Here is a 13,029-nt window from a genome sequence, read left to right as displayed (position 1 = left end):
TTTCTTCTCAAGTTTCGCCTCGGGTCTGGATCTCTATACATATAGATCGAACTAAACAGAACAAGTAAACCTTTACACATATACTTATCAAACACTATTTTAATAGAAACTACTTTGAATAATTTCTTCATAGTAAAGGTGACATCAAACTCACCTAAGACAGAGATACTGAGTTCACGATTTGCCTGCATTCATTTTTTTTCTCATTAGCCATTATATTATTGTTTCTAGCTACCAAGTGATCAACCTTCCACGACAGTTGTTAGTATAATAAGAATATAAGGACACGTTTAGATGAGATTATTTGCAATAAAATAATTGCATATTTTTTAAAATTTTATCATAAAATTAATAAATTAAAGCAAGTAATTATTTTTTAAAATTTAAACTTATTTAAACATGCACTAAATCTACCTTCTGTGCATGCAAGTACATCGACTATTTAAGGATTAAACGCGATGAAATGTTTTCTTGTGTATGCTAAAAAATTTATTAAAATCGCATTAAACTATATTTTAACTTATAAATTTAATGTAAAATTATCAAAGTAACAATGAATTTGACGTGGAGACAAACAGGTAACTTACGGTGATTCATTGGAAGTGAATGCTTTAAATTAGCTTTTGCTTTTCGGGCTGTTTTGACTCTGATTTGGTATAGGACGAAACAAAACATTGCTCATTGGTAAAATCGAAGCAACTTTCTTCACAAACCTTTTTTATTTATTTAATGTTTAAATCGCATTCCTAAATTGAACCCAGCAAATCTCTGTCTAATCTCTTTTTCATCACAAGTTTCTTGTATAAGTTAATTTCATGTAAGCAGCGCAAAGTGCGGAACCATTACATAACAGTCCAAAAAAATTACTAGTACTATTCAAAATATCTATCTAGTAACTGAGAAGTGGTACTATATGCACAGCAACAAAAGCGTATTATAAAGCTGATGATTCAGGTCAGGATCAATTAAAAAAAAGAAAGAAAGGGTGGGGTGTGAATCTCCAAACACGAACACATGATCTCGTGCGTTTATATGTTTTAGAGTTTTAATTATTAGACAATTATTCCACAACCAAACATATAGGAGTATGTGGAATCTTCACCAACCCCTTCTCACTTCATTGACCAATGGTCCGATTGTAGATATATTATTCACAAAGTTTAATAACTTTCAGTTCTAAAATGAACTCTGAATTGCTTCATTTAGTTCACTAGCTTTTTAGTTTAATTAGTGTCATCCACTCTATTTATAATATGAGTTTAATTTTAATGCCGTATAAGCGTAATATTTTCTGTAATCTTCTAGTTATATATATAGTTAATATGTTGTTGATTAGAAGCATTTGATTGATCAATAAGAGCTGGTTCAGCTGACATAATTTAATAGTGTCGACGAATAAATCTTGTGTTTGATTCATGCATGTCTAATAATTATTAGTTATTAGATTTATATTATATGGAAGTATTATCTTTTAATTATGAATAAAAATTGACTCGTATTTGTGATTGGGATCTGGCAGGTGAATTTGATAAGAAGAATATTTTGGTGTGTCTAAATTGGTTTGGGCGAAAAGTAAATTCTGTGTGTTAAAATTTTAAATAACAAGGTCATGTACAAGTGTATATTTATATCTTTTTTTATAGACATCAAATAAGTAAGATCTATAAATATTAATAATGAAAATGATATAGATACAAAACTTATACATAACTTATCATGTCATATAATTTTTTTTTCTCAGACATAATAAGAAAAATAATAATTTGTGCTCTCAATGTAGACTCTTGGGGCCTCCCACATTCCTTAGTTTGCTCTACGTGGGGGTGATGGCCCTCTGGCTAGCCCTAATTTGTCTTCGTTTGTGTGTTTGCACTGCTATTGTTTTTCATATCAAGCCACATAAGGATAAGATATGTATCAATGTATGTCACACCATGAGCGTATAGTTATATTCTAGATGCATTCATTGATCTCTTTTGTTTAACCTCTGTTTCTATAGGTGATGTCAAATCATTTTCTCTTATAGTAAAGTAATGGGTAAAAATAATAGCATGCATGTAATCAAGATTGTTTTGAGTAAATCATGAAGTCAATGATAAATCAAATCAATTTCTAAAAAGGTTGCATTTTCAGCGTACTCAAAATATTCAACGCGCAAAGACAATCCGATTCCATCATAAGGTAATTTCGTGTGGCTCCACTCATTAAAGTGTAAAACCATTTTGTTTAAAATTAATTAAGGTGAATTTCAATGTGTTCACATTTGAACAAACTTCAACCTCAAGTTTGTTTTACACATCAAATGACTTGAAAGATAAACGCATGTCAAAATCATAGAAGAATTTCAATCTGCCATGACTATGTTATACGTATACACAACACCAAACAAGTTGCGTGATTTATTGGTATTGATGCAATTATTTCGTTTATTACCAAAGAGAAATTTAAAACATAGCCTCATATTAGATACCATTATTTATATACAAGACAAAACGGAAGCCTTGGTTTGAACTTATATATTGATAAAGAGCCTAAGGAAAAACAAATTGGAATATTCTTTTTTCTTTTTTTCCAATTGGAATGTTCTGTTAATACCCATATACACACACACATTCATGATATAGGGTTTGCAAATTATGTTCATAAATTCTAAATCCCATTATCCATCAATCTCGAGTCTTGACTTTATTAATCCCATATTTTTGAGAGGGGTGCAAAGGATGCAAGGAACTGTGGGAAGTGGGGTCCTTAATGGACCAATGATTCATTGATTGAAATACTGAGGCATATAGTTGTAAGGCAGTAATGTCAAAACAGCCTGTCCATTAAGGGGATAAAGAAAATTGGTTATTGAGTTTATTAGTTCCAAGAAGAAGAAACCAAATAACAGAATCAAGTTGGTCTTATTATGTCTCTTCATCTTGCATTCTTGCATGTTCTGTCTCTTGGAGTTTTGTGCAGTAGGACTATGGTAATAGTATGGTAGGAATAAAGCCAAATACAAGCGTCTCTAGACATGTTTCGCCCATGCCCATCTTTCTTTTCAAATCAATTAGCTCGATTATTTATCTTTTTATGTGAATTTCCTAGTTGGTATGTGCATATGGTGAACTATGTATATCTAAAGTAACTTCTCAGCAGTTTATTTACTTCCATTCTATTCTATGTTAGTATGGTCTAAAAAAATACTTGAAAAAATGGAAAAAGTAGAGAAGTACATGACATCTTTTTTGTTTTTAAACTTAAATCCACTTCAATGCAAATAGACTAATTATGCAATGTCATAGTTTACAGGGAATCTTTTATGTTCTTTTCAAATTATTAATAATATATACCCACACTCATAGTAGACTTTAAAGATGATAACCAGAATATGGTGCATTGTGTTTATGAGTGTGTGGACAAGAATAAGTAAGTCCGGTTTTCAATAATTAAAGTTCAGATTGGGACAAAAATGGAACTTTCCGTAATAATCAGCAAGGTGGGATCCAGTGTAATTTTGTGTCAAGCTTCATAAATATGTTCACAATATTATTTGTCTTACTTCCGGATGACTATAACTCAAAATCTGACCTTGGAATTTGTCTAATATAAAGAGAAAAAAAAGGAGAAATGGGAAAAATGAACACTTAATACAGTTTAAATTTACACTTCATTTGAATTTCATACAAATACTAAACTCAAAAACCTTACCCAACTTAGACAGAACTATCTCCTATAAAAGACACCTTCACTTTAGACCAAAAAAAGTTTAAATTTACGCCACATAATGAATGCTGTAAGGTCTTCTAATGTTGGAATAGGTGGATTAGGTCGTAAAAGAACCTGGATTTGGACAGCCCCTAACGAGTTCAGATGTTGAAGGTCCAATCCGTCCAATAGTTGAAATCCATGCATGCATTAAAGACAATAGCCAAGTAACCAATGTCCAATATTCTACATTAATTTCAACTGAACAAGATTCCTTGTCAGATAAAGGCTACATTTCTTTACCCCATCATTTGGTACTTCATATCCATTTTATAAAACATTTTCTCACCAGCTATTAAAGAAATGCGAATTCACGAAAACAGTAACATCGAAATTTTTATTCACCATCCGTGGAGCACAAGCTTATTAAACTAACACATTCTTTTGCACTGCACTTAAACCATAATAACAGCATATCTACTGAGTACATCATAGCGGCTTGGTGTTCTCTGAAAGTGAAAACTAAGATTGTAAATCAGAGTGCATGAATCTACCCATATTGTGTACCCCTTCATTAAATCAAGTAACTTGATTATAATAATTCCTCAGAAGATATTTCTACTTATTTATAGAACTGCAGTAACTAACAAGCTCATAACTAAGGTAAAAAAATAAAACTGTCAAAGTGAAAACCTCTTTACTTGGCTTCAACATCTTGGTAACATGATGAACTTCGTGCCACCCCATTATGTAACTTCCCTTGGCAGTATTATGGATCAGTTAACAACCATCTGGACCACTAATATATATTTCAGTCTTCAAGTGCTACACAACTTTAGGCAGAAAAGTAATTTGGTTTCCGAAGTTGATGCACTTTGTGTGTGAGACTAATCCCATTTAGCATTAAGTCAAACGATTAGATTATGATTGCAAGTGACATCCTTAAGAAACCTTTATACTCTCACAGAAAAGCAATTTGATTTATAAATACTAAAAAATTTGATTAGATAATTGACAAAGCCGTACCTATAATACGACAGGGTTATCGTATACGACTCAATCTTTTTGTATAAATTTCAAAATAATCATGCTGATTAAATTATATGGTATGCCTTATGAAATTTGATCATAGAACATGGGTGTCAAATGGGTTGCTTTCTTATATCTTTACCCACACAAGCCTAATGCAATGTAATTTACCTAATATTATTATATTACCTGATAATTAATTGTCCCTCTATGCATGATCCATTATAATAAATATAATTATAACCCATGCACAATGGTTTCAAGATTACAAATATTTTGATCGATAATATCCACAGTTGTTTCCTCCGTTGGCATTATAACTTTACATTACATGGACAAAGATTCCAATTTAGAAATCCAACTCTCCCATGGATTTAGAGTGATAAACTCATTCTTACTTGCTGCGGGAAGAAGAGTATTGGACTTGTGCTCTACAAGGGACGCCCCCTCAAAGGATATAAAACTAACAGGATCATCCATGAATGAGTACAAGCTGCACGATTCAATAAATAAATATTTAAGTTCTGTTAAAATTTATTTCCTGTGATCCTGATTATATTTATTTCAATTATATATTTATCTTTTAAAAAAATAATCTTTAATAATTAATTAGAATATCTTGAGTACATTAAAAATATATATATATAACATATACATTGGAGTATATTCATTTTCGCCACCCCCCGCCACTTCGACTAAGTTCTGGATCCGTCCCAACATCAGAGTATGTCAATTACACGAGTTCAATTATTTAATCTTCTCACAATTTTGGGGGTTGAAATTTTAAAAGCATAGTGATACTATGAAGTTTTGATTGGCAAAGTTTATTTATTCATATATTTTTATTTCCTCTCTTTGTGTTAGAACTAGATGATGCGCGAATGTTCAAATGAAATTAGTGATGATCCAACAAGCTACTTTCAACGAATGAATAGAAACTCTAATCATCAGCTCTATTTCCAATGTTACCTTTCAATCTGGCTTCTAAAACTACTCTGTCTGATTCTATTGGTGTGGCCCCATGTCCTTGCAATAATGATGAAAATACATACGCTTCAGTCCATTGAGATATCTTCATAAGTGCTTAATCAGCCAAAGAGAAAAGCTATCGATGAAAATCAGTTGAACCTTCATGCTCAACCGAATTCAAAGCTAAGCCAAGGTAATGAGCAAAGGCTTGAAATCGATGTGCGCAAAGGCTACAATCACAACAACTTACACAACCTCAAGAGCTTAATAGCTTAGCCATCAGAGGATATACATATTAGTTTTATATACATCACATAAGTTTTACTTATTAGAATCGATTAGTTTTATTTAGATTGAGTAAAAACTCACTTTAGTACCTCAAATTTCCTGTGTCAATTACTTTATTCACTGACTAGAAAATTTGCACTTTAATCTCTAACTTTACAAAATGAATTTCACTTGTCTTTTTTATATAAAACGATTAAATATATGACAAAAGACTAAAGTGGGTGATATTTTTTTTAAAAAAAATTAAGGACTAAAATGCGATTTTTATGAACTGGGCTAACAATTTGATGGACTAAAGTGGATATTTACTTCATATACGTTACATGAGGATATGAATACAGTAGAAAAGAACCCGCATAGCTCTTTATGTATGGAATGGATGAGGACTAAACCATATACGTAGAAAAAATAAACAGAGAGTGGAGAAAGAGAAACAGTGTCAGGAGAAGCGAGAGTGCAGTTCGTTATTTATTTGAGTGGTTATTCCTTTCAGCACACAGGAGTTTATATAGCAGAAAAGTATATCAAATGTTACAAAAATCCTCATTACTGGGTATTAGCTCATCTTAGGTCCTAGGAGGAGGCCCAACGTTGACGCATTTACAATTCAAATGGGTTTAGGGCAGATATTAGCTACTTGCCAGACTTTGGAGCAATATGGGGGCCCAGATATACAATAAAAACATATATAATATTTTTTCAATTATAAAATATAATACAATTCAATATAATTTTATTATTACATACTATAATTTTGAAGTAAAACCTAATAATAATAATAATAATTTCTGCCCAAATTTCAACTTAATATTAGCTAATCGGAATATGCTTTCAATTAATTTTAAATCTCTGCCTTGCAAGCAAAACCCACCCACTACTTATATAGCCTTTTTGGTCTCCCAAGAGGTGCTATTATTGTTGGGGTAATCATAGCAACACTTCAGCCACATGATTAACCAAAAGAAACAATTATTCCAGAACAAATAATGGGATTTGCACATCCCATTTCACAACAAACAAAATATCGTTGATGGCACTAAATTCGAATAAACACATGGTGTGTGCATGTAATCATTTAACATTATTAAAGGAACGAAGGATTTCAAAACAACTAAATCTACAACTAGAATGACACGTCAGTTAAAGCAACCTTCCTAATTCATCAATGTCAACATATAATATACCTTCAACAAGTACACAAAACAAGCACCAACTATTTAACATACTAATGGTATGTAACATAACTGCATACACACAACTGTTTATAAAGTACAAGCGTGTATCTCTCAAGAGGCAAGAAATTTTCACATTGGTAGAAATAAAAAAATAAAATCAGACACGATATTCTCAAAATACAAGAAATGCAGGCAAACCATTCGAACATCCATCAGCCTTGTGTACATGTCACTTCTTAAGCACACTGCAAAATAAGTAGGGCCAGTCAGCATCTCAAGAAGCAGACAAAGCATGGAAACTAGTAAAACACCACCCTAAAACACGTGCTATGAAATTAAAAATCCCAGTGATGTTATTAGGAAGCTGAAAAGCAGAAACTATCCCAGTGCTATGAAAAATTCAGTTAATATCATCTCAAATAGATAGGAATACTGAATTTTTAAGATAAATAGGGCATAATTTATTTCAACGCCATTGCAATAACAATTTGATTTATACAATAGTTTTTTATTTATATATTCCAAAAGGAAAACATATTAGGGAAGAGGGATGGAAATTACAAGCACAATCCTCAAGTCCAAACAAACCATTATAATCCCTATCAATAACATGATTATCCTCTCTACAGAGATTATTGAACTTTCTTTTATATGATGGCATCATTTCAGATTTCCTAGAAATCTATTTGGCTAGAGAAGTTTGCAAATCATCATTTCAGGCAAACGTTTAAGTTTTACTAGATAACCATTTTTTCCTCTAGTTTCAAATGAATGCCTTAATCAAACTTATTTAAACTTGCCCTCATTATATCAAAGTTTAGCAGATCAGTGATAGCAAAGGACATTATGATTATTGTAAGGAGGCAATTATGGATATGCTAATATGGATCATGAAAGAATTTGACGATGGGATTACATGTCAGAAACTAAGCAAAGGTATGTCCGTATATGAGACATAGGCTAGAGAGGGAACAAAATGAGATCAGGTTCTGCAGCAGAGGCTACACATAAATATCAAGAATACGAGATAAATACTTTACAAACAAAGCATACCCAATTTCAGACTTAAAATGCAGCTTAACATTACCATATGAATATAAGTTTTAATTTTCAATCTCCAATTCATAGGACAAAATTAAAATATACCACAAATTTCCTATCCATGAATATTAATTAATACACCAAAATGTCCAGCATTCAAATCAAGAAGCATATTGGGCAGGACTATAACGAATAATTTCAGCTTGAAAATCATGAGCTAAAAGGAAGTGTTAAGCTTTTTCAATTTCATGAAAAGAGATAGGAGCCTTACTTGTATAAGTAAGCGGCAATTCCCAAAATTATAATCAACAAAACAATATCGATACAAAAGTTTCTACTGGATCGAAGCTGGATGCAAATAAAAAATCATATTAGATTCAACAAAAAAATTATCATGAAACAAACTGGAAATTAATGGAAATCTACACAAACTCAATTAGATAACCTGGTTCACTGTGTCTTTAAGTCTAACATTTGTATTCTTAAGGTCAGAAGATGCCTTGTCCACCTGTAAAAATGACAAACAATTGAGTCATTAATTTCAACTTCATAATTCAAGTTCTAAAAGCCAACAATTCAAACATTATAGGCTTTGTTTGGGGTAAAGGAAGCAGAAATTGATAATTCTCACCTTAGTGTCAATCTCATCCATCAGTGGAACTTGTCTATCCAGTTCCTGCATTTAGCTCATAAATAATGAACTTAAAAAGGTTTAGAACATATAAACACAGAGAGAGGAGGGAAGAAAAATAATAATAAGGCAACTGACCTCATTCATATCACTTGCCATGTTTTTCAAGGTATCCAATCCTTCAGCAATCATATCCAAACCTTGATCCTAAAATGTCACATGTAGTTAGATTTGAAAGTTGAACCATTCATGAAGCAACATTCAGCAATCAATCTAGGGCAAAAGATAACAGCAAACCAATCACTAGTCACAACTGCTATAAGTTACTTGCCTGTTTCATTCTACGCATTTCATATTCCTGCCTAAATTGACTCGATTGCTCAGTTTGTTGGAAGTATTCATCATCAAATCGCCCATCTGTATTTGAGATGATTCGGGGATTCGAATATGAACAGAGTCAGTCAATTAATAAGCTTCCTACCAATGAAAAACAATAATCACATCAATCTGAGATATGGATAATTAAATTACCTGAATCAAACTTAATTTCAGGACGTGAGGCAGAAGCAGCCCAGCCTCCAGTTTGTTTTGGACCAGCAGGAGTCCCATCTGGGATAGCTTGGATTCTATCCGGCAATGCAAGAACCAAGTCATTACGGGCAGCAAATTCTTGCGATGAAAGCCCCTTTACCTGTGAATACATTTTATTATGTATCAAACAAATGTACTGTCATTAATTTTGAAACTCTGCATGCGATGAAGTTACTAAGTGCCTAATAAATAAATAAACAAAAACAAATAATCAAGCTAAGGAGAAAACACGCACACCAAATAGAATGACTCAATAGTGGATTGAAATATTCAGAACTACAGACAGAAACAAATATGCCCCTTTCATAGCGCAGCAGTTACACTAGTAAAAGCAGATACCATACAATACAACAGATAAGTTGGATTCATTTCTCTAGTATTTCTTCAGTCAGATCAAATAAATTATCTTATCTACCAACTAGTTATCAGCTAGATGAATTTCCCAATTCAAGTTGTTCTTCATCACAGCTGAAAAGCACCCACTACAAGATCGATGAGAATTCCCAATTTATACACCTAACAAATTCAATTAATCAATTCTAAATCCTAAAAAATAACAATTATAAAAAAAAAAACCTTTTTCACAGCCAATCTCTGCAACTTGGGAACCTCCTCGAGCAACCGAGCCTTTGTACGACGAATCTCCGCATTGATCGCTACAGCAGATGCCTTACCTTTCTCCTTAGAAGCGGTTTCTGCTTTCTACACACAAATTTTTATAAATAAAAATACAAAATTCTTTTCTCCATATAGCATTAGAGAAAAAATCAGCAATTAGGGCACAAACTGATGCGTGATACCTGAAGCAAGGCCTCGATGTCGGCATCAACGACGGCGTAGAGTCTGGCAAAGGCATCGTCGCCGGAGACATTGGGATCCTTGTGCTTATCGACGTCATATTTGTCATACTTCTTGCAAATGGAATCGACTCTGGTTAGAATGTCGATGACGCTCATAGTGTTGATGTTGTGGAATCAGAATTTAATCTTTGTCTTGCGAATGTTGGTGTGGACAACGAGCAACGGATGGGTGTGGCAGAGTTGGATCTACTTGTTTCAGTTGCTACAGAACTGAGAAGGGGTTTCAAAGGAGAGAGAGACCATCGACAGCTGTAGCATAACAACTGTGAACATGAGGCAGTTTCTTTGAAAAAATAAAAATAAAAAAAAATCTTCTTTCGTTTGAGAAAATTGACTGAATTGGTGATTCAGTCTTCACTTTACAGCGCAGTTATTTTAGTAGCTAATTATTACTATTAGAAAAAACAAGTAATTATAAAGTTAATTATATGAAATAAGTTTTGTATTTATATATTTTAAATAAAATAATGTTCAGATAATTTTTTAAATAATTTTTTATAATAAAATTATAAAAAATTGTATGAAATTGGTTATAATAATCGGTTTCATATTTACAATAAGACAAAATTTATCTCTCATATAAATTTTGATTTGGTGTTTCATTTTTGTCTTAATTCTTCAGCATTTAAAGATGTTTTAAATATGTTTTTTTTAAATGTTAAATTTGTAAAAAAAAATTTATCGTAAATATTGTTCATCTTCTTTTTAATATGTTTTATTTATTTTTTCTATTCTTTCTCTCTTTCATTTTTATTTTTTTTCCGTCTTTTTTTTCTTTTTTTCTTCTTTATCTCTCTAACTCTTTCATGATCCAGCATCACATTCTACTCTCTTCAAGCAAGCAAAATCATCCAATATTTTACTTAAAATCAATGGTGTGCCACCTAAAGTTCCAGTTCCATGACTCTTTTTTTTTTCTTCGTAAAAATATGCTTGTAAATTGGAAGATAAGAAGGTGATGTTGGTTTAAAAAAAAAAGGAGTTAAAGGGATAAATAAGAAAAAAGAAAAACAGAAGAAAATTGATAAAAATATGAGAATAAGATGGAAGAGATAAAATAAGAAGATGAAGAAACATAATTGTTAAAAATGTGAGAAGACGATCAACAAATTCTAATCAATAAACAAATTGGAATACAAAATTAAAATTTACCTAAAAGATAAACAATAAAAGCACTAGTTTTATTTTAAAATAATAATTAATTATTAAAGATAAAATAAAATTTTGTTAAAAATATTTCATTAACTTTTGGGTAGGATGATTTTTAGTTCTAAGTTTTTAAAATGTTATAATTTAAACAATTTTACAATATTATTACCTTAATTATATTTTCTTAAGAGTAACAGGCATAGTTGATAATAGAAACATAACAATAACAATTATAACAATAATAGATAGACATGGGACAAGCATCAATTATACATACTAACCAATGACAATAATAATTAAAATGATAACGATAATAAAAAATAAAATACCCATCAATAAAAGTGTCAAAAATGGTAATAACAATATTAAAAATTAATTAATGATAATAATAATAAAAGTAAATATTTTTTTAAGAAAAAATAAAGAGATTTAGGATGTATTGGACAAAACTAACAAATAAGCTAACTAAAAGACAAAAATTGAAAAATTAATTGATTAAAATATAAGTATTTAGTAAGATTAATTGTTAATATATCATTAGATAATGAATTAACTAAATTATTTATTATTATTTAAAAATATTTTGCTTCTTACACAAAGTTATGAATTTATATATAGAAAGAGAGAAAATAAAGTTTTTAAGAGGGACAAAATTTAATTAAGAAAATGTTAACAAGTATGTTTAATTCTTTGTTTAATAAATTTAAAAATAAACATTTTTTTCAAATAAAGTGTTACCAACGTATTTTTATTTTCAGTTTTTTTACATAATTTTAAAAAGTTTTTTATATATTTATTTTTTAAATAATTAATATATCTAAAACACCCATTAAGAGAACCCCTTTAAAATATACTAGTAGAAGTTTCATGTCTTGTTGACCAAGCAAAATAATGAGATTTTATTACATCACAAAATATTATATGTTTATTTCAATTCTTCAAACATACCTTGATTTGGTTAAGAGAAAGCTAATATTAAGGTAACAATAAAAATGAAGGTATGCATATTTACATTTGTTGCTATTCTTTAATCCAAATGGCTACAAAGGATGGGGGCGTTGTGTTCAAGCAGGAATAGTTTGATATTCTCAGAATCATGGGTCTCAGCATAAAAATATGTTGATACATATTAATTTATTACAATTTGAGTTCTCAACGAGATAACTCAAACCCACTTACAAGTTGACCTATTAAGTAGTTTATTTGAAGAAACTTAATTTTTTTTTAAAGTTATATTTTTTAACAATTTAATCATTATTATTTAATAGGCAATATCACTTATTAAGTAATACATTGTAACCTATAATCAAATAATCAAGCTTACAATAAAATAATTTAAAAAATAATAAGGTGAGTTGAACTTGACTCCATGAATTGGTTCACTCTCGTGAGTTGAGTGAGATAGCCCATAATAACCCAAGACTACAGTGAACTTAATCGTGAGAGTGCGAGATATATTTTGAAATGTTATATTTTTATATTCCTAAGTTAAATTATGTAAATTATTTACACAATAATATGTACACATGTAAAAATAAAAATATTATTTATTGATTATTTAATTAAATGTGTTAAAAAATCAATAAATTTATATTTTTAAACAAAC

At 30.5% G+C, this 13,029-nt stretch overlaps 1 protein-coding gene across 1 annotated transcript; it reads right to left on the bottom strand.

Annotated features, from left to right (window-relative positions):
- Positions 1-7,006: 7,006 nt before the first annotated feature.
- Positions 7,007-10,623, bottom strand: LOC113872156 (syntaxin-71-like). The gene is made up of 9 exons (XM_027509474.1): positions 10,215-10,623; positions 9,991-10,116; positions 9,355-9,514; positions 9,155-9,240; positions 8,962-9,030; positions 8,824-8,868; positions 8,638-8,700; positions 8,464-8,540; positions 7,007-7,396 (listed from the first exon to the last, which is right to left on the bottom strand). The coding sequence occupies exons 1-9, from the start codon at positions 10,368-10,370 to the stop codon at positions 7,381-7,383; spliced, it is 798 nt and encodes a 265-aa protein (XP_027365275.1). The 5' UTR covers positions 10,371-10,623; the 3' UTR covers positions 7,007-7,380.
- Positions 10,624-13,029: the final 2,406 nt, after the last annotated feature.

This window comes from Abrus precatorius, unplaced genomic scaffold (assembly GCF_003935025.1).
Source record: "Abrus precatorius isolate BTA unplaced genomic scaffold, Abrus_2018 Scaffold7, whole genome shotgun sequence".
Lineage (NCBI taxonomy): Eukaryota > Viridiplantae > Streptophyta > Magnoliopsida > Fabales > Fabaceae > Abrus > Abrus precatorius.
The sequence above is the reverse complement of the archived record's forward strand: the minus strand, read 5'-3'. Positions and strand labels throughout refer to the sequence as shown.

What these genes read in the sequence shown, in the direction of transcription:
- LOC113872156 (XM_027509474.1), bottom strand. Translation starts at nt 10,370, where the DNA reads ATGAGCGTCATCGACATTCTAACCAGAGTCGATTCCATTTGCAAGAAG. An exon ending in AGAGATTGGCTGTGAAAAAG is followed by an intron (nt 9,515 to 9,990) that starts GTTTTTTTTTTT and finishes ATGTATTCACAG; the next exon opens with GTAAAGGGGCTTTCATCGCA. An exon ending in AAATGCGTAGAATGAAACAG is followed by an intron (nt 9,031 to 9,154) that starts GCAAGTAACTTA and finishes GTGACATTTTAG; the next exon opens with GATCAAGGTTTGGATATGAT.